Genomic DNA, 26477 nt, shown 5'->3' on the forward strand with positions numbered 1-26477 from the left:
GTCACCCAACGGGTCACGTAAATGTGGTTAAAACAGCGTTTCGTCGTGTACGTTTACACAATTTGTGACAATGCTACAGTGCAAGCCAAACAAACAAAAAAGAGAATACTTTGCCCCAAATGTCGGTAGTGTGGAGGCTGAGAAAACCTGGCGTAAGTGGCTGCATGTGACACTCTGGTCACACGAGTAGCGTGAGTAGCTATGGCCGTGCAGGGAAAGCACAGCCACTACACGCGTGTGTCACCAAATGTCACAACTTATAGAACAGCAATTGCCCAGTCCTTCCTTCTACTGCACCAGTACCCGCCAGACCCCCAGTCCCCGTTCCAAAGTACGCTAGGGTAGCCCTACGTCCCCAAGGAACTTCAGGCTGGTGTGCAATCTGGGTGGTGACCCGGGAGGACCCCTGTCCCTCCCAGCCGTCCCGTTGTGATTTGCTGTTGCCCACCCTCAAGACCCTCAAAGGGACAGCCTCCGCTGTCAGGGACCCTCAAGCGAGAGCCAATGTCTGTGCCCGTGTCCCCCCGGGACACACCGAGGCTGCCTTCTTGGAGAACGAGCCCCCAACGCCACGCCACATGGTGTCATCTGGTTCCAAGCGGCCCCACTAATGCCCAGAATCAGCACAGTCCCTCCCAGTTCCCGCTTCTCCAGCTGGTACCTTCCCCCATGTAAGTGTTTGGGCTCAGCTCCATTCCAAACAGCTAAGAGCATATGCCAGTCCTCCATCATCTTTACCTCCCCCGCAGCCCCAAATCAGACTCTTCCCTTCTTAGTTTCAAACGGAGGCTCCTGTGCATGGCTGGGGAGCACAGAGACCAGGGGTGGGGAGCATCTCGAAGCTAGGTCGCCCCATGGCCCATGTGCCCTGGGCCCTAGACTTACTGAGCCAGAAATGTGGGAGTGCTCTGAGTCCCCCTCTCCCCGAACCCCAGCCAGTTGAGCAACAGGCCACCAGCCTAACTCCCAAGTAGCCCCGGACCCCTGCCTGTGACATGGCAGAACCCGGGTTGGGACCATCGAGGACAGACCTGCGTTCCTGCCCCTACCGGGCTTACGTTCCAGAGGGGTTAGCAGGCAATGAATAAATAAAGTGAATGCAAAATGGGTCAGGTGGTGCCGGGGGCTATGGAGAGAGAAAGAGCTGGACAAGGGGACTAAAGGGCATGGGTGGTCGGGAGGCTCCTCTGAGTGGTGATGTCAGTGGGGACCCCGAGGAAGGGAGCGCAGGAAGCATGAAGGCATCTGGGTAAATGTCTTCTAGGCAGCGGGGCAGCCAGTGCAGAGCCTGGAGGTGAGAGTGGCTAGTTTTTGGGTGTCCCGGGAGCAGCATAGAGGTCACGACCAACGTGCAGTCAGAGAGGTAGACGGGTCAGATCCTGTACAGCTTTGGGGGTGAGGGTAGACACTGGATATGTCCGGAGGGAGTTAGGGCTCTTGGAGACTTTTGAATCCTGGATGTTTCCCAATCTAGCCTCTAAGCTTTAAAAGGCTCACTTTGCAAAACTCCATTGCCTCCTCATGACTCAGTGCCCTTGGGTAATCTCTTCTCTTCCCCATTCTGCAGAAAGCGAGGTTCGGAGAGGTTAAGTGGCTTCCCTTAAGGAGCGCAGAGCTTGGGAGTGGTGGAGCTTTGCTGGAGTCTGGCTCTGTCTTAGGCCCAAGGCCCCGCGGCAGGCTGGGCTGCGATGTGCACGCTCCCACGGCCTTCTGCAGGCCAATGGGCTGGATGGTGTTGGGGTCAACGTGAACGGCTGTGAGGTCCAACCTGTCACTTGGGAAAGCAAATGGGCTCAGAGAAATCCAGTTTTCTCATCGGATCCCATTACCTGTGAGATCTAACCCTGTGCTCGGGGGGAAATCACACAGTGGTTCCCTCTGTGTCGAAAGGCTGAAGGGAAGAGCGAATCACAGGTAGACAGACAGACCCTTTGAGCCATAGACTTGGACCCAATTTAGGGGGGTTCAAGCCCTGGGTATGTTGTCAACCTCAAGGACTTTAGGTCAGTGATGCAGCCTCTGGGACTGGGTTTCTGAGTCTACCTGGAGCTCACCTTGAATCTCTAATCCCCCAAACCTTTCATTCACTGAGATCAGCTTGGCAGTTCCATGATTTTTTTTTTTTCCACCTCCATTTCATTCCATCAACCTCCCTGCCTTGGTCATCACAGCTGGCATTTTCCGGCTTACCTGGTGGTGGAAGGGATTCTCGACTCACCCACGGAGCAGAGAGGGAGATCGTTCCCCTTCTCAGAGAAGGTGACGCCACGAAAGTGACAGGTGTGCTGTGAGGTGAGAAGTGGGTTCCCCATCCCACTTCCTTTGGGAGCACAGATTGAAAGGTGCGTTAAATTCAAACCATGCTCAAAATAAAGGATAGGAAAATATGTGTTCAAGAAGATGTGAAGGGTACCTGGGTGGCTCCGCCGGTTGGACGTCCGGCTTCGGCTCAGGTCATGATCTTGCGGTTTGTGAGTTCGACCCCCGCGTCCGGCTCTGTGCTGACAGCTCGGAGCCTGGAGCCTGCCTCGGATTCTGGGTCTCCCTCTCTCTCTGCCCCTCCCCCACTCACGCTCTGACTCTCTCTGTCTCTCGAAAATAAACACACGTTAAAAAAAATGGGGCACTAAAGAATCTACTGAAATCATTGTTGCACTATATGCTAATTTGGATGTAAATTTAAAGAAATAAAAAATTAAATTAAAAAAATAAGAGATGTGGTGGTAGAGGAACCCTCCTTTAAAACGGAGTGGGAAAGCCCTGAAGGGGGCGCTCTGTCGCACTGCCATCAGGCGGCCAACGGGGGGAACCTACTTCACTACCTGAAGGTGGAAGGCAGAACTTCCCCTCGCCTGGCAACAGTCCAGCCAATGAGAGCTCAGCAAAGGGGCCCCGCCCATCACCCTCGCCTATAAAAGCCAGCCCCTCTGCCCTGCTCTCCACGCTCACCCCCTGCTCACCCAAACTCCCGTGTCCGGGTTGCGATTCCTCTTCTAGTGCTCCATAAACTTCCCTTGCTGGCCAAAGAGCTGGCTTTTTTGTTTTTTAAGGCCAACAGAAATAACCATATCAATTACTTGCGCTCAAAGGTAATAAAATACGTATCGTAAACATATTACCTCTTCGTCACGGGAGAGCACAGGCAGAAGGAAGGAAGAGGCTTTCAGATTCGCTCTTGACATATCCCTCTGATTAAAAACCCGAGAAGGGAAAATACGGCAGGGAGATGGAGAGTTATGAGAGAAAAATAATGACTGAAACTATGACAGAAATTGAGACCACAAATTACATTTACCCATTTCTCCCTGGCTGACATTCTGCCCAGAATGTGATCACATATCACAAGGTGGCTGGTATGAATAATTCACGGGTGCGGGATAGCTCTGGACCAAGCACAGAGTGTTCTGACGGGTGATGGCATCCAAGGAGCCCGGGAGCCGCTCTGTGGACTGCTTGCTCGCAGTGTCGCTGCCACACTCATTCCTGGCAACCGCGAGCCCGCACTTGCCACGGCGACACGCAAACCAGACAGGACTCGCAGCCCCGGCAGCTGGCTGTCTGCAGCCCTCCTGGCTGGAAACATTAATTTCAGATGGATAAATGGAAAGTTTTGTCCTTCCTGCCTTCTGATATTGGCTTTCTGCAGGCAGAGAAAACGATTTCAGCATTTCACTACCGCCAGTGAAATGTTCCCAAGTCCCTGCCTGCGTTGTGCCCTGGGACGGCCGGCCCGCTGCCCAGCAAACACCCTCCGCTCCCTGAGCCTGGACGACGTGATTCCTGGGCCCTCTCCCACTTTCTGGGTCTTCCCTGAGGGGTGCCTATCAAAACGGAAACTAGACGCTGTTGTTCACTTAACGAATTTCCAAAAATCAAGACGGCGAAAACAAGGGAGAAAATCAAAACACTGCTCCTGGGTTGGGGGAAGGTGGGAGGACACCTATGCTCTCTGTTGCTGCTGGTTTGTGTGCAGAGTATTTTTTTGGAAGCGGTGTGAGAGCAAACACCTTTAAAGAGTTCATGCCCTTGGGGCGCCTGGGGGGCTCAGTCGGTTGAGCGTCCGACTTCGGCTCAGGTCATGATCTCGCGGTCTGTGGGTTCGAGCCCCGCGTCGGGCTCTGTGCTGACAGCTCAGAGCCTGGAACCTGCTTCGGATTCTGTGTCTCCCTCTCTCTCTGCCCCTCCCCCACTCATGCTCTGTCTCTCTCTCTCTCTGTCAAAAATAAATACACATTAACAAGTTCGTGCCCTTTGTTTCTTCTGGGTTGACTTGCGTTGCCAGAGACGTATATTCAAGTCCCAAGCCCTGGTGCCAGCAAATGTGGGCTCACTTAGAAATACGGTCTTTGCAGATGATGTGGACGCCCGCGATCCAGTCTGGTCAGTGTCCTTATGAGAAGAGGGAGGCTCAGGTCGTGGTCTCATGGTTCGTGGGATCAAGCCCCGCGTAGGGTTCTGCGTTGACGGCGTGGAGCCTCCTTGGGATTCTCTCTCTCTCCCTCTCTCTCTCTGGCTCTCTCCCACCCTCGAAACAGATGAAGAGACTTAAGAAGAGAGAGAGAGAAGAGGGAGACACAGAGACATACAAGGAGAGCAGCACGTGTTGGAGGAGGCAGAGGCTGGTGTTCGGAGCCGGGAGCCCAGACGTGCCAAAGGGTGCAGGTGTCATCAGACAGTAACAGGAAGGCACGGAACAGATTTTCTTCTAGCGCTTTCAGAGGGAGCGCTGCCCTGCTCACACCTTAATTTCAGACCCGGCCTCCACGCTGTGAAAGGGTAAATGTTTGCGGTTCGACGCCACCCGTTTGTGACGCTTCGTTATGGCAGTTCTAGTAGATGAATGGAGCTTTTTGACTTTTGACTTTCCTTTCTAGGAAGAAATCTTGGAGCTCCTTATTTACCGAATTTTTTCCCGGGTCCTTCTGGGTACATGGACTACATTTCCCACTCTCCCTTGCAGTTAGCTGTGGCATGTGACCAACTTTGGCCAATAGAATGCAGGCGAGATGATGTAAGCCTCAGGCCTGGCCAATAGAAGCCTCAGCCCCTGTGCAAGCCCCCTGGCTGGGAGCAGACATCTAGCAGTGTGCCCAGAGGCGCTGGGGATGGTGGGGACCCTGACATGGAAAGGGTCTGTGCCCCCGGGTTACCCCAGACACCTGTATTGAAGGGCTGTGTGAAGGAGCATTGACCTTCTATTGAGACAGGAGGGTGCCAGCACTTAGCATAGCTTGACTGATACAAGGAAGGAATGAGAGGGGTAAAAGCAAAGATCCGTGTTCGAGGATGTTCTCATGGCCTGTTTTGCTCAGTTGGGGTTTCAGATGAAGTTGCTGTCTTTTCATCTCCATGTCAGTGGCCCCGAGTCTTTAAAAAATTTTTTTTCACATTTATTTATTTTGAGAGAGAGAGGGAGAGAGAGAGAGAGAGCAGGGGAGGGGCAGAGAGAGAGAGGGAGACACAGAATCTGAAGCAGGCTCCAGGCTCGGAGCTGTCTGCACAGAGACCGACGCGGGGCTCGAACCCACGAACCTCGAGATCACGACCGGAGCCAAAATGGCTGAGCTACCCAGAGGCCCCCTCTACTTCAAATCTTTGGGGAGGCCATTCTTGTTAGGGGGGGTGGGGCTCCTATAGAGTTCCCAGGTCTGCCCCTGCTGGTCCTCAGCATGTGACCCTAACGTGTGATCACTGTGCCTTGGGTCCCGATGTTCCCCTGAGCAGGTCAGTCTGAGTTGTCCAGGCTGCCCTTCGTTTCTGCTTCCAGAATGGGCTTCTTGGGGTTCTTCTCACCCGAGTCCTTCAACACACACTGTGTGCCCATCGCCGCACCGGCTCGGCGCTCTCTGCAGGGCGTAAATCGGGGAATGAGAATGAGAATCGGGTCCTTGTCTTTATGGAGCCTCTATCTAGTTGGGGGAAGGGACATGAAAACCAACATTGTTTAGAACAGTGATATCCTCAATGAGTAGAGAGTATAGGTCTCAGTGGGTAAGAGGTGGAGTGATTTATCACCCAAACTAGGACAATTTCGAGAACGTAAGAAGGCATTATCGATAATTGTGTCAGGGCAGCCGGTGAAAACTGGGACTGCCCCAGGAAACCAGGACACGTGGTCACCTGGGAAAGACCTAAACGTAGCCCTCATGAACCCTCTCTGACTAGCTGGCTCCCAACCTGAAACCCGGTCGGGGCGCCTGGGTGGCTGGGTCAGTTACACCAACTTGGAACCCAGTCTTCACCGACAGCTGAGGGTAGACCATACAGCTTGGCCGGGACACCACAACCACACATTTGTCCAAGCCCCGGCTAAACCTCACTTTCCGGGAAGCCGTGTCACTGCTGGCACAGCCGGCTGGACACAGATGCCCCGCGTGTGATCAACACAGTGGTTAAGAGAACGGGCCTCGAGACTGTGGGTCCCACACATCCCTGACATTGGAGCGTCTGGGGATCCCGGGCTGCCGTCACCTGACGTTCTTTCCACTGGTGAAGGTGCAGCCCGGACGTGGGGCCTTTAAAGGCAGTTCTGATATACAGGAACGTGTGGGAGCCTCAGCCCTGGGGTCATCCTGCTGATTGGAATCCTGGTTCCAGAGATTATTCACTGTGTGACCTGGGGCAAGTTCCTTAATCTACCCTTGCCTCAGCTTTTCCTTATCTGTGAAATGGGGACAATGGGCACTTCTCGAGTATTAAGTTAATGTGTGAAGTGTTTAAGACAACTTTTTTTTTTTTTTAACGTTTATTTATTTTTGAGACAGAGAGAGACAGAGCATGAAGGTGGAGGGGCAGAGAGAGAGGGAGACACAGAATCCAAAGCAGGCTCCAGTCTCCGAGCCATCAGCACAGAGCCTGACGCGGGGCTCGAACTCATGGACTGTGAGATCATGACCTGAACTGAAGTCGGATGCTTAACCGACTGAGCCACCCAGGCGCCCCAATGTGTGAAGTGTTTAGAACAGGGTCCGGTACCAACCAGGACGTGCACTGTAAGGTTGGTCACTGCTATTACAGGATAATAATAATAATTGTTATCAGTACTAAACTGAACACTTACCCTCCCCACAGCTGTGCGTGCAGGGTTGACATCCCTCAGGATGTTTTGGGAAAGGCACGGAACACTGTTTGCCTTATGTCTTTGTAACCAAAAGTCTGGCCTGTTGAGTTTCGTTTAGGCCACGTGAAGGTCACGGCTTCCTGCAGCATGACCCCGAAGGCTGTACTCTTCTCTGTGGGTCACCCCTCCGCATTTCCCAGTTACTAGCTGGGCTGGGAGAACATACTCCCGCCGTACGTGAGAAAGACAAGTCGCGACACGAGATGTGCTGTTAAATAGCGTTGTTTATATAAAATCGAACGATTCTTTTTTGCAAAAACTGTACAAATAAGTATGTCTGCTTACCATACATGTTTATAATATACACAAAAGGCTGTACGTAGAAATATTAGTGGCAGCTATATCCGGGCAGGGGAATTAAGCGTTTCTTTGTTCTAGTCTTTATTTTGAAAATAATGTTTCAGAATGTTATTTATTTTTGAAAAAATTTTAACGTTTATTTACTTTTGAGAGAGAGAGGACAGTGTCGAGTGGGGGAGGGGCAGAGGGAGAGGGAGACACAGAATCGGAAGCAGGCTCCAGGCTCCGAGCCATCAGCACAGAGCCTGATGCAGGGCTTGAGCTCACAAATCACAAGATCATGACCTGACCCGCAGTTGGATGCTTAACTGACAAAGCCCCCTGGGCACCCTCAGAATAATGTTATTTTGCAATGTAAAAAACAAATACGTTTTAAATATATACATAAAAGCCAGAAAGAAAAGGCAAAAAGAAAATACACAAAATGGAAATAGTCGTTTTTTTCTTTCTTTCTTTTTTTTCTTTTTTTCTTTGACATTTTCCAGTTTCCTCCAGCAAGTATTTATTACTTTTATATTTTAAATTTAAGAAGAATTGCCAAACTACTATGTGATACTGTTTAAAATGCCAAATAGCACTTCTGGGATTAAATGCAGATTGAAGGCATTTCCCACCCCCAAATCATCCCTCACCTCCGGGAGCAGCTGGCCACACGTGTTGGGCTGGTTCTACTCACACCCAACTCAGCATTTGGAACTTGCATGTTTACAGTGCCTTTCTTCGCTTTTAAAAAATCAGTTTACGGTCTGATCCACTGACCTCCGTGAAAAATCTCCCTCCCACCCCACGTGTGAGACTCTGCTTCAGAAAAACAATTCAACGTATTCCAAAAAAGGAATCCATTTTTCAGGTTCGGGCACACGTGCTGTGTTTTGCAGGAAGCCTTTTTAATCAACCTGGATGGAATTTATTTCTTACAGCACTTTGTTAATAACAGTTAGCCTTTATTGAGTGCTTACTGTGCGCCGGGCATTAGCTCATTTAATACTAACAACGTCTAGACGTTGAAACTCTTAGTTTCGTGGTTCATACGTGAAATTGGGACGGGGTGCATGGAGTGCCTTTCCTGGGGTCCTGGGCACAGAAGGGCAGGAGAAGGGATTTGAGTCTGGGGTCCTGAGGACGTGTTTGAGCCAGGGCCTGGCCTTTGGCGGCCCCGGTTGGACCCTCGCCAGGCCCTGGCCAGCAGAGAGATCTTGAGAAGGATATTTAATTGTTCTGTGTCTCAATTTTCTTCCTGGTAAGACGGATCTAAAACAGGAGCCTTTACATGAGCCTATGAGGAGGATTAAATGAGTTAATTCTCATGAAAAGGGCTTGGCTCATCACAAACACTCACTCACTACCAGGATTATAATATTTTAGTTACAGGCATTTTCCCTAATCCCCCCTATTAAAGGCAGAGGCGTGGTCAGGCTAGCCTTGCTCCCCCAGGGTCTTGTGTGTGCCGAGAATCTGAGAATCGCTGATGAGAGGTGAATAGTACATAAAATAACAAACGGAGAGTTTAAAAAGAGACAGTTGGTTGTATTATTTGTATTTTCATAAAGGTAGAATCTCATTGCAGGCAATTCTATTAAAATAAAAGGTTATAAAATTCAGTTTGTATATTTTTTATTGGATAACAAATTTTCTCAGTACAGTCTCTATCAGAAAAGCTTTCCTTTATATATATATTTTTTCTTGTCAAACACTCTGTACTGGGCATAGACCATATCCCTGCCATTCGACGACCTCCAGGGTCCTGTGGGAGGAAGGACAGTGCACCCATGGATGCAGCTTGGGAGCTGGGGAAGAAAGACACTGGCCTTCGTCTGTTCTCCTCCATAAAGAATTCCCAGCGGCGTCTGATCCTGCAAAGGCTTGGAGCTGGGTGCACCAGGCTATCCAGACTGGCGGGCCGCGGTGCCAGTGGGGAGGGGCCCTGGGGCACACTGGCTTCCAGCCCCTCTGTGCCTCATTTGCCCCCAGATTCTAGGTACCCCACGCAAGCTCTTCATTGCCCTACACAAAACAGCCCCCAGAGTGGGAAGGAAAGGGGGGGGTGAAGGTCACATTTCTGTTAAGGATCCACTTCTGTTTTCTCTCCCTGTTTTCTCTACCCCTCGGCTCTGCCTTGTGGCTGGATCCTTAAGGCTGCCGCTGCAAAGCCTCTCAGTTCGGAAAGAAGAAATGCCCAGGGTGGGTGAAGTTTGTTCAAAAAGAAGCACGTTTTACCATAGTTCCCCAGGCTCCTCGGGGGTCACCTCCTTTTTTAAACAGACCGTTGTTTCTGCTTCCCCAAACCACGCATACTCAGTGTACAAAAACAAGAACATGAAACAGAGAGGTGTGCGAGAGGGGAGGAAGCTCACGTACGTAAATATCACCGTATTTTTAGACGGATGAAAAGGGGGAGAACGAGACAGGCGCGTTTGGCGTCTTGCGGCCTGCGTTTCCGACGGGGATGCTGAGGCTGTCACTTCCCGCTACCTTCTCTTCTCGCTTCGTCAACAACGCATCTGACCTGCCCAGGGGGGGTGGCTGGGATTTTGCTAAAAACGGAGTAGTGATGCTCAGACAAAAGCAAAGTACTTTATGTCTATTTTGGTTTAAGCTAAGCACAGATTCCTCTGGAAAGGACGGGCGCTGGCCGGTCTCCCTGCGTGGAAAACCATATAGCTCAGCGAAGCACCACTTTTCTTGACCTCCAGACTCGCTCCCGATTCTTGATGACAAAACACATTCCATGCCCTTGATTGATTTGGTGGAGAAGCTGCAATATTGGAGGATGGGACGCCTGCCTTGGACGGGCTTGTGTTTTGAGAAGAGATTCGGCCGGTTGTGCGGGGCCGACAGCTGAGCTTGAAGGCTGTGAAACTCTAGCTTCCTCGTTCTCGCTGGGCAACATGTCCTGTACTGTGGCAATTTTTCAGGCCCCCCTCCCTGTTTTCCTCCTCTATTTACCCCTGACTTCCACTGTATTTGACCCACACGTCCAGGTTTTTTAATTTTTGATCTTGTGCTCACTTTGCCGTGTCTCTGGCTTCTGGCTGCCAAAGAGCCCAAGTTTTAGGGCTGGAAGAGGTCATCTGGTCTACCTTCACGTTCCAGGAAGAGGCCCCCCTCTCTGTGTACAAGCAGGTGACAGGTGATTCCGCTGTTTCAGATGAGAGCTGGGCCTAAAACCTCCTCCTTTCCCAGTCCTGAGCTGGATGTTCACCCCCAGCGGCACGTTATCAACATTTTTATAGCTGGACAATCAGACCAGGTTTCGTGCGTTTTTTTGAGATTCATAAAACTGTTTTCAAGATTAAAGTATCTTATTTAGAGGTTTTGTGGGAAGCATGAGATGTCCTTGCTTGTGAAGAATTGGACATTGGAGATCAGAACGGCGGGCCCAGGTGGCCAGCAGATCACACACCGTGGTGATGAGATCACCCAGGTGAGAAATTGTCGGCCTTGGATTTCCAGCTCGTCATTAGTCATAGACGCTCACTGCCTTCCAGAAGCCTGGAGCCACAGTTCCAAATGCTTATCTGGGACTTGAATAGAATCATCCATAACACACTGGACGAGGTTTCTTCTAAATGTCAGGATGCTATGAAATGATTCAAGCCCGTTCTTGAGACTTCAGGTTGGGAGCTGGGCTGTCACCAGCCCCTTTCTGGTTTGTACATGAATCACAGAGTTTTGAACCCAAAATATCCTAGAGATTCACCTTCTTCGAGTGTCTCGTGTCACAGATATGGAGACTGAGGGCAGAGGAGGTCACAGGCTTTGGGGAGGTCTGCGGGAATCGGTCCCGGACTGGGGCCGGAACGTGTGTATCCTGACCTTCGGCCTAGGACGTGGACCCCAAATGGTTTCTTGGTCCTGGGGTCACATTTGTAAAACAATAGCAGGTGCGTTTTGTTCTGTAGTTTGGGGGAGAGGGTGAGTCTTGTTCTGATTTATTAGATGGAATATTGGGTAATTTCTTCATAGCATTATTTGATACAATTAAACAATTTTTTAATGTTTTTTTTTGAGAGAGACAGAGAGACAGCGCGTGAGTGGGAGAGGCGCAGAGAGAGAGGGAGACACAGGATCCAAAGCAGGCTTCAGGCTCTGAACTGTCAGCACAGAGCCTGATGCAGGACTCGAACTCGGGAACGGTGAGGTCATGACCTGAGCCAAAGTCAGATGCTTAACTGACTGAGCCACCCAGGCGGCCCTGATACAAGTTTTTATTGAGGGCCCACCACGTGGCTGGGATGGAATCATTAGAGGAAAATGTTGTCTAATGTCTTTAGAGAGAGTGTTTTCCAATATCCTCAAACTTGACTGATTTTAACTCTCATCAGTGTTCCCTGATTAAAAAATATAGTCCTGAATCCCTGTCTTCCCCTCCCCATGATTCAGTAGGCCTGGAGTGGGACCCGGGGATCTTTATTTTTGAATAGTTTCCCTGGTGATTCTGAAGGCCTGCCAGATTAGGGTCCCATCAGCACCTTTACTGTCTTCATTTAGAATATCGGACAAGGTGAGTGATGATTTCCCAAGGTGACACACACTTTGTGGGTGAGGACGCTGAGTCTCACACAGATTAAGTGGGTTTTCCCAAGTCACCGAGTAGTTAGCAATAAAGAGGTTTAGCGCTGCTGCAGTCCCAAAGCCTCTGCTGGTGCTTGTGGGGATAGTTTGCCAACCCAGGGAGCCCGGAAAAGGAAGGTTTTAGCCTCCATCTGTTTTGTGGTGAATTTACCCTGAGTTTTAAAGGTTGAATCAGGCTCAGTGGGATGCAATAATGCAACGAATGCTTGGAACATGCACTACGTGCTAGGTGTGAAAGATCTGGAATTGCACTGTTCATTCCAATGTTGAAAGGAACACAAATGTCAGGATTTTGACACGGATCCCCGCTTTGTGTCCAAGCCCTGGGCAACCACAAAGAAACAAGGTATCTTGTCGTGTCCAGTCGGAGGTTTTAGATGAATAAAGCAGGCAGTGTTGCTAGGTTTCACTCTAGCTATGGGAAGTTAATTGTTAGTATTCTATTCAGCGTTCTTACTAGGCACCTTCACGGGTTAATTGTATCCTTCAAGGTGGGCATTATCCCAGTTTTTTCTTTGAAATTTTTAAAATGTTTATTTAATTTTAAGAAAGAGAGAGAGAGAGAGAGAGAGAGAGAGAGAGACAGGGCGTGGGCAGGGGAGGGGCAGAGAGAGAGGGAGACACAGAATCCCAAGCGGGCTCCAGGCTCTGAGCTGTCAGCGCAGAGCCCTATGTGGGGCTTGAACTCACAGACCGACCGCAAGATCATGACCTGAGCTGAAGTCAGACGCTTAGCCCACCGAGCCACCCAGGAGGCCCTATCCCAGTTTTATACAGAGGAAACTGAGGCTGAAATAGTTAAGCAATTGACCAAGGTTACAGAGGTGGAGAGTGATTCAGCCAACATCCGGATTCAGGCACCAAAGCCCCATGCAGACGGGAAGACCAGTCTGTTTGCTCCCTGCCAAGCTGTATATACTGGGAACATGTGTGGCTCACTAACACTGTTTTTATTGAAGGCAGGCACCACATGCTGCATTCGGCTCTCTATTCCTTCCTAGTAGAGGAGGTCACAGTTCCGCACACACTGTAAATAAACAATGTTTTCTGAGTAGAGGAATAAAGCAGGGGCGTGCCTCCACGCAAAGAAACCTGTAGCTTTTAGTTGTTTGCACGTGAAGCTGTATCAAAAGAAGCTCCATCAGAAAATAGGATGGATTCAATAACAAAAAAAATTGTAATCGTTGAAATTAGTTTTTCCCCTGGGTATTCCCTGGGGGGTGGGGGTGGGGGGGAGAAAATCTGATTGATACTGTGGAGGATACTACGTGCAACCCCCACCCCCCCAACCATCTTCTTTTGTAATATTATCAATAGTTCTTGCTTTTGCTGCCTTTTCAAAATCTGGAAGAAACAACAAGGGGGTGAATTCCTTAAATTTCAGGAGCATGTAGATCCGTTTGTAACAATAAAAAGCTTTTTTCAAAATTAACTAAATTGACATAGTTTCGTTTATAGGATTGACTTCGATATCGCGCATCTATTGAATGAACGCTATAAACTCTGGAAAGCTGAATTGTGGTAACCATAGTAACGAAGCGGGGAGGGGGGCGAATTTCTCTCCTCGCATTCTGGGAAGCGCGGCCAGAACGTTCTGAGGAAGTTTGGCCTGTTGGTCACACCGTAGGTCGCGATGCATGCTGGGGCTTGGCAACATGGCGTCCTCCTTGATGTGCTGATGAGAGGAGTTTCACTGTAGCTTCAAACCAGAGGGCAGAACTCTCCAAACCCAATAAGCCCACACTCCCTGTGTTCTTCGCGCCTCCGCGTCGCCCTCTCCTCAGGACTCGTTCTCAGGCAGGAGAGAGGCACGGGGCCGAAGGCCAGGGCCGTCCAGGCCGCGCGGATCCGGGGCCGAGGAGCCGGCTGCGGGCGAGCACGATGGGCCGGTCCTGGCTCTGGTTGCAGCAGCTCCGGCGAGTGCGGGACCCGCAGGGCTGAGAGTGGCTGCGGGAAACCCCGCGAGCTCTGAACCTCTTCCCCTCTCGGCCGGAGACCTCCGCCCGGTCGGCGAACCGGCACCGAGAGCGGGCGGCCTTCCTGTCCTCGGATCGGCCGAGGCGTTGGAGGCCGAGAGCAGGGTCATCGTGAGGCCTGAAGTCTCCCACGCCTCTGACAGCTCCGCTCGCAGCCCCTCCTGGGACGTGCAGCCCCCCAAGCAGCCCGTGGCGTGGGACCCGGGGGCGTGCGTGTGTGTGCGCGCCGAGCTCCTTGGTCCGCCCGGTCTCCCCCGCCCGCCGCCCGGCCCTTCCCACCCCCTCCGCCTTCCCGCGCAGAGTTAGAGAGAAGGGTGTCAGACTTTTTTGCCCGAGTAGGGGTCTCCGCACACTTCCCGCTCGTTTCTTTTTCCACTCTCCCCCCTTCCCTGTTTCTTATTTCTTATATGTACCGCTCTGGTACACGCTAGTTTTTAAGGCTGGAGGTTCTCGAGCGCTTGCTGCCAAGGACTCCCCCACCCCCTCTCCCCCCGATGGAGTCCGAGATGCTGCAGTCCCCTCTTCTGGGACTCGGGGAGGAAGATGAGGCCGACCTCACAGACTGGAACCTGCCCTTGGCTTTTATGAAAAAGAGGCACTGTGAGAAAATCGAAGGCTCCAAATCCTTAGCTCAGAGCTGGAGGATGAAGGATCGGGTAAGTGGATTCTCCCACCGCGCCCCCTTGGGCCCCGGTAGATTCTTCCACAGAAAGTTCAGAGCCACTCGAGTGTCCTCGGGGGAAGCAGCGGTCATTTTTCCCCAGCCACACGTTGCAAGTCAACTTAAAGAGCACAAGCCATTTCAGACTCCAGCGTTTGGTCGGAAATGGAAAAAGTCTGTTCTGGTTAGTAGTTATTCACCGGCCAGTGTTAATTTAACTCAAACGAAGTTCGAATTCAGACAGTAAAAGGTAACCGTGTTGGAAAGTGCAGCACTGCGAGTGCTTACACACTCTTTGGTATACTCAGTGCTGTTATTAACAGGACGGAAAGATGCCTTGGGAGAGAGAGTACTTGTACCCACGTGGGGAGCCTACTTCTGTGGTTAGTTCGCTTTTTTTTTTTTTTTTTCCTAATTGTCCAAGCCAGGTTAAATGCTATGCTGGGAAACAAGATTACTGGCAAATGTTTAGCTAGTAACAAATTCACGCAGGGTTGTTTTAAAGTTACAATGAACTTCATCATATCGCCTTCTAAGCAGTTGGTCTTGGATCCAGACTTTCCCTCCATTTATGTGGTGTCACGTTGCTGTAGCTTGGGGACAGAATTTCTCCCACGGTGGAGTTAGAGGGTGATGGGTTGGAACTTGGGTCCAGGTTTGAGGGGGTCTCCATGGTGTTGGAGTGTGAACAGTGACTTATAAATGGCCAGTAGGAAAGAAAACAGCCAATCTTGGTGAACCTGCCCTTAACTAACCGCTGTCTACCTCCTGGTCTCCAGAGCAAGCGGGTGGGACCTTCCCATCTATGCACAGTTAAAATTTGTCTTTTTGTGATTTGCTTTTTCCTTCAAGATTGCCTTTTTTAAATTTAAGCATCGTAGTGGTAAAAGAGAGGTAGTTGTTGTTATAGTACGGTGTGATTGCTCTGGCTTACATATATTTTCATATATGATGTTGAACTATGTAAGATCACCATTATGGTGATTGTGCTTGGTCAGTCCCTAGTAACCAGTCCTTTGGTTATTGATTTGGGTTAGGACAATTCATTTCATCCAAAAGCAGTTTAAGGAGTAAAAGAGATGGTCTTTGGAAGAGATTGTACAAAAGTTTGTCTTAGGGACTTCTTTGGTACTAATTATATAGTTCGAATTTTTTTTGTGGTTGTTACGCATACATGAAAAGGAACTTGTTTTAAAGTAACTGTCTAATAATTTTTTTTTCCCCATTCTATCTGGAAGACTTTTTTTATTTTTTCCTTGTGAAATGTGGTTCCCTCTGCTACCCTAAACCCGTGCTCAAACTGTTCAAGCTGATGAATGGATATATTTTTGACCTTTTACTTAAAACATTAATTTGTGAATGATAACATTTTCTGATAAGCTTGTCATAGGTTATTAAGAGAAAGAAAAGTTCTGAGTCTGAGTAATTACTGAGATTACTCTTTAGAAAAGAGCCAGGGGAGAAACGTTTGCTGTGTCTGACCTTTTTGCAAGGTGTTTAATGAAGACGAAAATCAGCAGATAACATTTTCAGTTCAGCGTGTGGGAGCTTGGCGTCTAACTGCCCTTGTAGTCTCTTCCTCTGACTCAGCCCCAACGAGACCTCTCAGCACCCCTGCCAGGACAGAGTTGCAAATCCAAATGATGCTAAGCACTGGAAGGAAGCATGAGTGAAGGAAACAGGCCAGGTATAAGAAGAATGGCACAGGGCCGGAGATCAACGGCAGCCGACATGTGACTCGTGTCTGATTTTTCTGGAAGGTGGGCTCTGGAGAGCACAGGCCACAGCAGCTGAAGGGGCAGCTGGGCCTCAGCCAGATCTCTCTTCCTTTCTCTCTCTCTGTCTTTTTTCTTTGAGAATCCAGAAGACTTTTTTTTTTTTTTTTTTTTTTTTAACGTGAAGGCTTCCAATTTAAAAATGTTGGCACTGTTTCGGATGTTACGAGACATGAAGGAGTCCAACCGACACTGTGGGCCGAACAAACCTGGCTTGTGGGGCTGGTTCTGGCCAGCGTGTTCCCTGGGTGTGACTTGTGCTCCGTGACTGCCGCGCCAGGCAGCTGCTCTGATTCTGGGAATCTTGAGCACACAGGCGTCCAGGCCAGGCTGTCTCCAGCAGTCTCGTGGAGCAGCCTGTGGGGAGGCGACATGTGTGGGCCTGCTTGTCCCGGAGCAGGCCCTACGCGTCCCACTTGCCCTGGTGGGCCGGGAAGTGCCCTGAACGCAGACTTGGCCTTTGCTGCTCCCTGTGACCGAGACGCAATTCCATATACTTTTATTTTGTGTGTGTATTTCTGGTTCCCTATTGCTGTCCTATTTAGTGAAGCTGTTAAGGATCCCTAAAGTTGACATCTTTGCTAAGTTGACTGACATCTGTAAAAAGTTTTGTGCCGCTCAACGTTTGGCATCCCGACAGAGGGAGCCACAGCCCTTGCCCACTCTCAGTTGGGATTCCCACATTTTTTGGGGGGGGGGGATCCGCGCTGCCTTTCAAATGCCACTATTATTGCATTTTAGTTATTAAGTTACTGTTTAATACTGTTATTATCAAATTAGTTTGTTGTTTGGTTAATTCTGTTGCTTTTACTGAATTGATACGTATATGCATCAATAGCAATTTTGGCTTATCATTTTCAAATAATTACACTTACGTAAATGATTCGCGGTTCAAAATTCGCGGGCCTATGGCTGACGCCAATGTGTACGTATGTTCCCGTTTGTGTTTTACCGCGATGCTTTATGACGATCAGAGTTCATTTGTCCCCTGGAAAGGGAGCGTGTGGGGACAGTTGGTCTCAGTTAGATCTTTGCCTTGCACCTGTGGGACGGAATCAGAAACCTGATGGAAAACCACTGCCGCACACACGGTGCCTACAGGTGTGCCGGAGGAGTAGGGAGAGAACGATGAAGCCATTTGCAAACCAGTCTCTCGACCGATTGTCACCTGACTTTGTAAGTTGTGCTTTGAGTAAGCCGTGGAGGGAGCCGAGTGGAGGCAGCGGGCTGGCGCGTGGACAAAGGAAGGGTAACCCTACCTTGCTCACCTTGTGGCCTCTATCACATACTCCCATCAGGCGTTGAGACCACCCTCCACAGGCCTTCACTTCTCTGTCCTTGTCTTGTCTGACCTCTATGCAGCCTTCCACAGTGGGCCACTCCTCCCTCATGAGACTCTCCTCTTGCTTCTGTGTCTTCCCGAACAGAAAGAGCTCCAGCTCTTCCCCTGAGGTCTCTCATCCTCCTTCTCAGACCCCTTTGCTGTTTGACGGCCTAGTGTGGGGCGCTCGAGGACTTGATCTTGGGCCCCTCCTCTTTGTTGTGTATGCCCCTGGCCAGCGGGTCTTGTCTGGGCTCATGGTTTTAATGCCGTTCACACGTCGGCGACCCTCACATCGGCAGTTTTTACTTCTGGCCTGGCCTGGAGCTCCTGAATGCCTACTTTGCCTCAACCCCCACTCGGGTGTTCAAGCTGTAAGTCTAGAATTTACCCTTCATTCTTTCTTCTCCTCCTCCTCGTGGCCCTGTCCAGCTCATGAGTAGAGCCTGTCGACTTGGCCTCCAAAGTGCATCTTATATGGGATCGCCTCATTTTGTCTCTGCCCGTCGCGAGCCTGGCCCAGCCAGCTACCGTGTTTCACCTGGAAGGCTGTGCTTGCGTCCTGACTGGTCCCCCCCACAGGCGTTCTGACCCGGAGGGACCGCTCCTGGCTTCCCGAGTGCCTGGAGCTCAGTGCAGATTCCTCACCCCGGTTCACTTGGTGGTCTGGCCCTGCCTTTTCTGCTTCCTCGATGGAAAGGCCTGGGGACACACCCCCCTCTGCTCTTGGTAACTGGCTCCCCATGACCTCCACAGTCAGCCGCTGAGAGGCCTTGCCCCATCACCTCCTCGAAAGCAGCTCCCCAGCCACTCATGATCGCTCTCTCTTTCTCTGGTATTTTCCACTACATCCCCACCCCCAGAACGGAAATTTTGTCGTAAGGCCGAGACCTCGTCGATGCTAGCACACGGGATCGTGCTTGGTACATGGCAAACGTGTACTGAGGACAAAGTGGAGGGGGGGAAGGGCTTCTGCACAGGGTGTGTTCTTTACATTGCTGGGGATTATTATCTCCGTGTGGTGGTTGAGGAAACTGAGGCTTGAGTTAAATAAGCGGCTTGCCAAGGGGCCTGAGTTACGGGGCTCGCGATGAGGGAAGTTGAACTTGAGAAACAAAGCCTAGTTGAAACAAAGAATGGTATCACAGTGACTGAAAATTCACATTGTGAGGCCCCCGCGTCTAAAACCGAATGTGTAGGGAAGACGGCCGGGGCGGTGGCGGGGATGTAAAAGCAGAGAAGTGTGCCAAGGGAGCGCTCAGCTGTTCCCGCGGTGGGTGGTGGGCGGTGGGCGGTGGGCTCCGGGTTCCCCCTCCCCTATTGGGATCAAAATACAAGTGCAGCGTGCACTCTGGATCTCAGGGTCGTGAGTTTGGGCCCCACAGCGGGTGCAGAGATGACTTAACGATAGCAGTGCAAGGTGGCAGTGGCCTTTCCTGGTCTCCGCCTTGGGATCTGAGCGGATGGTGCAGAAGCGGCGAGGGTAGTGGCGAGGGCGTGAGTCACGCCCAGCCGGTGCTGGGCTGCTGTTTCCCTGCGCTGTGCGATCGCGGCGAACAGTTCCACCCCACTTGACGATGCCCCTGGTGACACCGTAACAAGTATGGGCTGTGTCAGATCTCGCCCCCTTGGCGCCCGCCGTCCCCTTCCGCGTGGCGGGTGGCCCTGGGAAGAGCCCTGCGGGGGCCCCGGCTGGGCCACCTGCTGCTTGCGGGGTGCCCGCGCTGGACCCGAAAGGAGGCTAACGGCGACCCTGGGTGCTCGGGCTGGCGTCTCCGGCAGATGTTTCCTCCAGAACAAACGATGAGCTGTCACTTCAAGGAAGAAGACTGACAGGATGCGTGGCCGGGATAAAATCTGAGCTTTCCGGTGAAAATGAAGAGTTTTGGGAAACCTGTGTCTGCCCCTGAGAGCTGCCCAGCTTCCCACTCTTCCGACGAGATGATCGTAGAGTGGACAGGATTTTGGGGATTCGAAACGTGGAGTGCAACGTGCCCTCATCTGGAACGTCTGCGTAATTCAGTGAGCCTGTGTTTCCAGAGGGCCAATCCGCACTCTTACCGAATGCTCCGTGGGCAAGAGATCCACTCAAAGGGAGGCCACTGGGCTTTAGTATCGTAAGGGGTGGTGCTTCCGATAGATCGGGTAGCCCGTTTAGTGCTCTGTGCACATAGGTCGCTTCTAACCTTTAAGAAACTACAATTTGCCGAGTTTCGATGTGATGTCAGAGAAGCACGTTCTCAGTTACTTGGACGTGCTGATGTTCTTGCCCTTTTCACCTGCGAATCTTTGTGGGGCCAGAGTTTCTCCATCCGCTTCAACCAAAGCGACACGTCACAGCAGGTTGGAAGACAGTATGGAGTCCAGTGGCCTTCTGATAAGGCAGACCTTAGAGAGATTTGCAATGGTTTTTTGAAAATGTCTTTTTCGTAGAAATATTTATTGAAATATATAACGAATTTATAATTTTAAATCCGTTAATAAATACATGCCTTTAAACATTTTTTTTTAAAAAGGATAGAGGACTATTTACATTAATTAATTTATTTTAGGGAGAGAGAGAGAGCACGTGCGCACGTGTGAGCAGGGAGAGGGGCAGAGGGAGAGAGACAAACTTAAGCGGGCTCCACGCTCAGTGTGTAGCCTTAAGTGGGGCTCAATCCCATGACCCTGGGATCATGACCTGAACCAAAATCAAGAGTCAGACGCTCAACTGACTGAGCCACCCAGGTGCGCCTGGAAATACATTCTTCTTCTTCTTCTTCTTCTTCTTCTTCTTCTTCTTCTTCTTCTTCTTTTTTTTATTTTGACCTCTAAGATGGAAAATACTGGAAAAAGCTGTTTGAGGGGCTGTTTGGCTCAGGTCACGGTCTCATGTTCGTGGGCTCAAGCCCCACATCCGCTCTGCACTGACAGTACAGAACCTGCTTGGGATTCTGTCTCCCTCTCTCCGCCCCTCCCCTGCTCCAGCGTTCTCTCTTCTCTCTTTCTCTCTCAATAAATAAACATGTAAAAAAAAGTTTTTATTTTTAAAAAGGAGCTCTTTGGGAGTCTTCAGTAATCTTTGAGTGTAAAGGTGTTCTATCCTCAAAAGTTTGAGACTCGTTAGTGTAGTTAAAAAGAAAGTGGGTGTCAGACTTAAATTAGGAAGCAGGGCTTGAGGATATCAGGTGGTTGGCCAAAAATATCAAGCAGAGAGGACCAGAAATTTAAGAGCAGACCTAAAAGGGACCTGTTAACGCCCTTCCCATTCTGGAGCTTGTGTTTGCGAAGAGCTCTGTGGGGTTGTGAAGGCAGTTGCCCTGTATGGAAGCACGTAGCCACTGTCAGGGCCTCCCGTTGACCCAGACTTCTGGCGTGCGCCCTGGAGGGGTTCGCTCTACTGCCCACCCAGCCGTGTCCTGTCCTGTGAGTGGAGGAACATCGACCCAAGTGTGGCAGGGGCAGGCGGCCAGAGACCTTTACCGTAGTTTACCGAGCACGGTTTCTTGCTCACAGTGTGCCGTGCTCTCTGGGACCCTAGCGTCCAGTAGGACAGACAGACGCATCAACACCAAACTGCGATACCCCATCATGTGTGTTTTACAGGTGAGAATGGCACGATTATGGGGAAAACTTTGCCTTTACGTTAAATAGGTAAATCATTTGCATTGAACTGCATTTATGACCCGTACAAATCAGTTACGTGGACCCAGCATGAAACTCTCAGCAACTGATGACTGTTGACGTGGTTGGTGGTGGGGAGCTGCGTGTGGATTTAAGTGGGGCAAAATCACGCAGAGATTTGTGTTTGGAGAGATCTTGTTGACCGGGGGTGGAGTGGAGGGTTTGGAGGGATGGGGCTAGAGTTGCGGGGATCCGAGTGAGACACCATGTCCAAAGCCAGGCAGCCCGAGCTGCAGGGTGACCGTCCAGGGGCCGGGGTCTACAGGTGGGTCAGACCTTGGCGCTGAAAGAGCGGGCGGCCAGCGCGGGCACCCTGGCTCTGCGCTTCGAGCGTGTGAACTGGCCCTTGGCATTTGTCATGGGAGGCTCAGGAGCCACAAAGGACCATCTACATAGATTTTTTTTTTTTTTTTTAACCTGCTTTAAAAAATGTGCCGTGTTCCATTTTGAACAACGTGCTGGGGAAGTAGTCCTGAAATGGATAAGAACATTTCTCCTCATTATCACCTTGTAGAATTCTAAAGCTCGAGTTTTAACAGGATAGCATGTGGATTATATATAGACGGTGTTCTCCAGGTTTCTGACTCTTTCCTGCCTTTATTGAGAAGACATTAAAAGAGTACTTGGGGCATCTACCATTACTTGTTTCGCTAGAGCTGAAGTTTGACACCTGTTCTTTTCTTCTTGTAAGTTTAGTTAAGTGTATAGAAAATGTTATCCCAGGAAATGTTCGGCGTGATAATTAATGCTTTGATCATGTTCTTGAGCCTGAACTTGTCAGACAGGTGCAGCTCTGGGGGGAGGGGGGGTGCGCCCTGGTGGCTGGAGGAGAGGTGACCACTGAGAACAAGTGATAATTTGACCCCCAAGTCAGTTTGCTTTCAGAGGTGGCTTTTGTTCTTGACTAGTAGTATTTTTTTCCCCCAAGTTTATTTATTTATTTTGAGAGAGAGAGAGAGAGGGAATCCCAAGCAGGCTTGTACTGTCAGTACAGAGCCCGATGCGGGTTCCATCTCACAACCCTGAGATCATGACCTGAGATGAAATCAAAAGTCAGATGCTCAACTGACTGAGCCTCCCAGGAGCCCCTGACTGGTACTATTTTCTGTTTCTTAGTTTAGATACAATTTCAAACTTACAGAAAAATTGTAAGACTAGTTCAGCGAACTCCCTGGTACCTTTACCCGGGTTCATTACCTGTTTACATCTTCCCTCGCCTGCTTTATCATTCTCTCTCTGTGTTTGTATATGTTTGATACGTGACTGTTACTAATCCATAGCTCGCATGGAAATGTTGCCGCTTGTCCCGGCAGCACCGCCTTGTTGGCGATTTTTGCCCTCCCCGCCCCCGCTCGGGATCCCTCGTTGCCCTTAACGGTGCCGTCCGCGTGACCTCCTTAAATAAAAGGAGCTTCTCGGCCTTGGAATTTCTTCACCTTGACATTTTTTTATTGTGGTGAAATCAGCTAACGTGTTTACCACTGGAGCGGCTCTTAAGCGTGCAGCTCGGCGGCTCAGGCGCGTCCACGTTGCTGCGCGGCCCCTCCGTCCGTGCGCGTCCACAACTGCATTGTCTGCCTGAGAAGCTCGTGCCCGCCCGCCCCCCCCACCCCCCACCCCCCCGTCCTCCCCCGTCCCCCCCCCCGTCCTCCCCTGTCCCCCCACCACCCCCCCGTCCTCCCCCGTCCCCCCCCCGTCCTCCCCCGTCCCCCCCTCCGTCCTCCCCCGTCCCCCCCCCCCCCCCCCCCCCCCCCCCCCCCCCCCCCCCCCCCCCCCCAGCGTCTACTGTCGGCTGATTTGTTGGCCTTGATACTTTGCGCTGGTGCCGGGCAGTTGCCGTGTACGGACGGCGCCCTCGCGCGGATTCGGCCCCGGCGTCTCGGGCGGGAGCCCGGTTGAAGCGACGCGCCGTTTTCAGAGCATCCGGTCGGAAAGCACGTGGTCCTGCTTCCTTCCAGTAGCGTTGTCTTCGGTCGTGGGATCCACTCCCGTCCTGCTTTGTGTTCCTGCTCATAGGGCCTCTGCAGGTCGTGGCCACTTTGACGTGCGAGGTTCTGAACGCTTCTGTACTTTGCCGCGCAGTCAGATGCTGCCGCTCTTCTCGAATTTCCCAGCCTTCGCCCTGGAGTCAGCCATTCCTCCGTGATGCCGGCTCCTTGTGGAGGACGGGCTTTGGAAGCAAGACCTGGGCACTAGGTTTCCTCCTTGCTGCTGCTGTTGTGTCGTCCGTGGGCCCCTCAGCAGTGGAGGTGGGGGGACACGTGGGGTTTCAGTCTGTGCTTATCGGTTTCTGTGCACAGAGGGGTCTCCAGTGCTGGTCACTACCTCCCGGCACGCTCTCCTCTGTCCCCTTTGCACCCCCCCGTCACTTGCTTCTTGGTGGCGAGGATTTGGCTCCACTGCCCTCACAGAGTCACTTGCCCCGGACTAGGATGCAGAGAAGGGGGGAGGGGGGTGTCTGAATTACTAACCCACAGCACTTGGGGACGCAGACCTACTAAGAGGTTAATACTGACTTACATTGTTGTTTGAGGCACACTCTGCATGCAGTGAGATGCCCAAATCCTAACTGGGATAATATGCTGTCAGAAGCGGGTTTCAGGGGCGCCCGGGGGCTTAGTCGGTTAAGTGTCCGACTTGGCTCAGGCCACGATCTCGAGGTCTGTGAGTTCAAGCACCCACATCGGGCTCTGTGTGACAGCTTGGGGCCTGGAGCCTGATCCTACGTCTCCCTCTCTCTCTGCCCTCCCCCACTCACACTCTGTCTCTCTCTCAAAAATAAACAAACATTAAAAAAAATTAAAAGTGAGTTTCAGTGGGGAGCCTGGGTGGCTCAGTTTGTTGAACGTCTGACTCTTGATTTCGGCTCAGGTCATGGTCCCAGAGTCATGGGATCACCCCTGTGTTGGCTTCTGCACTGAGCGTGGAACCTGCTTGAGATTCATTCTCTCTCTCCTCTCTCCCCTCCCCTTCCCCTCTGCCCCTCTTCCCTGCTCATGCTCTCTCTTTTTTTTTTTTTTTCCTCTTTTTCTGTCTCTAATAAATTTTGAAAAGTGAGTTTCAGGGTTTCTCAATGGTTTGTGTGGAAATAGTGGTTATCATGCACATTCAGTACCACTTAGGTTCATGGCACAGAGCCTGGGATCGGGTCTAAGCAGCATAGGACACTGGTGTGGCCCTGGAGGGATTCTTCGCATCTGATGTGAGGAAAATGACATTCTTCTACAGAGTAAAAGCACAATGTGGCAATTATGTATCTGCACTCGAGTAACAAGGCAGTGATTTCGGGCATTCTACCTGCCTGCAGTGTCTGCACGCCTGAGGCGCTCGGCTGAGCTCCGTGCTGGGTGCGGTGGGGCAAGTGAGAGGGTGGAGAGGGTGCGAGGGTGGGTAGGTCAGGTGCTGGGGTGGGGGTGGGGAAAAGGGCAGTGAAGTCACAACCACCTGATTTATAGAATTCGGTCATTGAGCTGATGCTTGTCTAGCGCCTTTCTGTGCCAGGCACTGTGCTAAGTATTGGTGATTCATTGGTGAACAACTCCCGCTTTTTAGGCGTTTACCAGTCTTTTGGGGGAAGATGGGTTGACTCAGCCCAGGAGGCAGGGCACTGGGGTGGTGGCAGCTGCGTACGGAGTGCGGGAGGGACTCCTGGAAGACTGCGTCAGGACTGGAAGGGAGCAGAAGTTAGCTGGGGGGAAGGGAGAGGTGGGGTGGGGCAGGAGGGGGGCTGCGGGGAGGGTGGCTGGCCGAAGCACCGAGGTGTGCAAACACTGGGAGGGAGAGCACGGCCTCTGGGGAGCCGCCTTTCTCCCCAGAGGGAGAGGGAGGCCGGGTGTCCCCGAGCGGGTTTCCCCCCTTCCTAAGACAGCTGCCGGCCACCCGTACCCCACCTGCCGAGTTTCCCTCTGCCACCCGGACACCAGGTTGCGCGTTTGTTTGTCAGCCCCGCTCCGAAGGGCTCTGTTCTGTCCACTGCTGCGTCCCCAGCTTCTCACCGGGTGACATTCGGTAGTAGGTGCTCGGTAGACGGTGGTCAGGTAAACGGGACGGGACCGTGCTGGAGAAGTAGGGAGAGTCCATGAGGATGGACAGGCGGGCAGGGCGAGTCCCGGCAAGCTTCGCAGGGCCCTGGGAATTTGGGTTTTGTCTTAAGGATGATTAAGAAATGTCTGAAGGCAGGGTAGTGGCACAATCAGGAGTTTGGCAAGATCGCACTGGCCGCAGAGACAGGAAGAGAGAGAATGGGGGGAACGTGTGTGGTGTGTGTGTGGTGTGTGTGTGTGGGTGTGTGTGAGAGGACCTGCGTGAGGGGGTGGGGGCGTGGGCCGGGCGCCCTGAGGAGGGGGGAGCTGGGCCAGTGCGGGGGAGGTGCGGGTGGCCGAGCGCCCCCTGGGACGGAGGACAGTGGGCCTCGGTCACCGGCGGAAGGACTCGGGGGCCCTGCTGGATGCAGCAGAGAGAGGGGTGAGCTACCGTGGGCACCTGGGAGGGGAAAGAGCATGTGTCTGACTCTGGAGACTGGAGAAAGTTTTCTTTAAAGAGCGTTTCAGTGGGAAATGTTGCAAGTGTTGCTTAAAATGGTCCCCAGGCCCCGTCCCCTCGGGCGTCTGTCTTCGCTCGTCCCTGCTGCACCCTTGTCCTCGGGCCTGTGGACGCTGCTGATGGGCCGGCGCTGGTGTTCTCTTGGATAGCTGCTGCTCTTATCCTTAAGGGTTGATGGGACCATCAGTTTAAAGGTACACGAGCACGCAAGCACCGTCACGTGTAAATGAGGCATTTCCTTTTCCTGCGCTGCCTCTGAGCCCTGGCTCGGGTCCAGGTTGAGTTTCCGTAGAGGCGGCAGCATTGTGGAGACACCAGGTGCCTTGTGTTTCTTTCCTGTACCGATGTCCCGCATACGCCGTTGTGTGTCCTTCCTTGTCCTTCCCCTTCACCGTGCACCGGCGGCGCCCTGGGCCGGGCCGGGCCGCGGCTGGCCTGGCCTGGCAGTGGCAGAGCCCGGGTCACGCCTGCCGTGCGGCTCAGGACCCTCTCCGGAGAGCCACCGCTCGGTCCCTCACTTCACCCACGCAGCGCTTCTCCT

At 51.8% G+C, this 26477-nt stretch overlaps 1 protein-coding gene across 1 annotated transcript in view; it reads left to right on the forward strand.

The window, feature by feature from the left end:
- The first annotated feature begins 13628 nt into the window (after nucleotides 1-13628).
- RPTOR (regulatory associated protein of MTOR complex 1) overlaps nucleotides 13629-26477 on the forward strand; it is a 334863-nt gene continuing 322014 nt past the window's right edge. Inside the window, exon 1 of the mRNA XM_042914527.1 lies at nucleotides 13629-14627. Within this exon, the coding sequence (XP_042770461.1) occupies nucleotides 14466-14627 (162 nt within the window). The 5' untranslated portion in view covers nucleotides 13629-14465. The remainder of the gene's footprint in view (nucleotides 14628-26477) is intronic.

Source organism: Panthera leo, chromosome E1 (assembly GCF_018350215.1).
Source record: "Panthera leo isolate Ple1 chromosome E1, P.leo_Ple1_pat1.1, whole genome shotgun sequence".
Classification (NCBI taxonomy): domain Eukaryota; kingdom Metazoa; phylum Chordata; class Mammalia; order Carnivora; family Felidae; genus Panthera; species Panthera leo.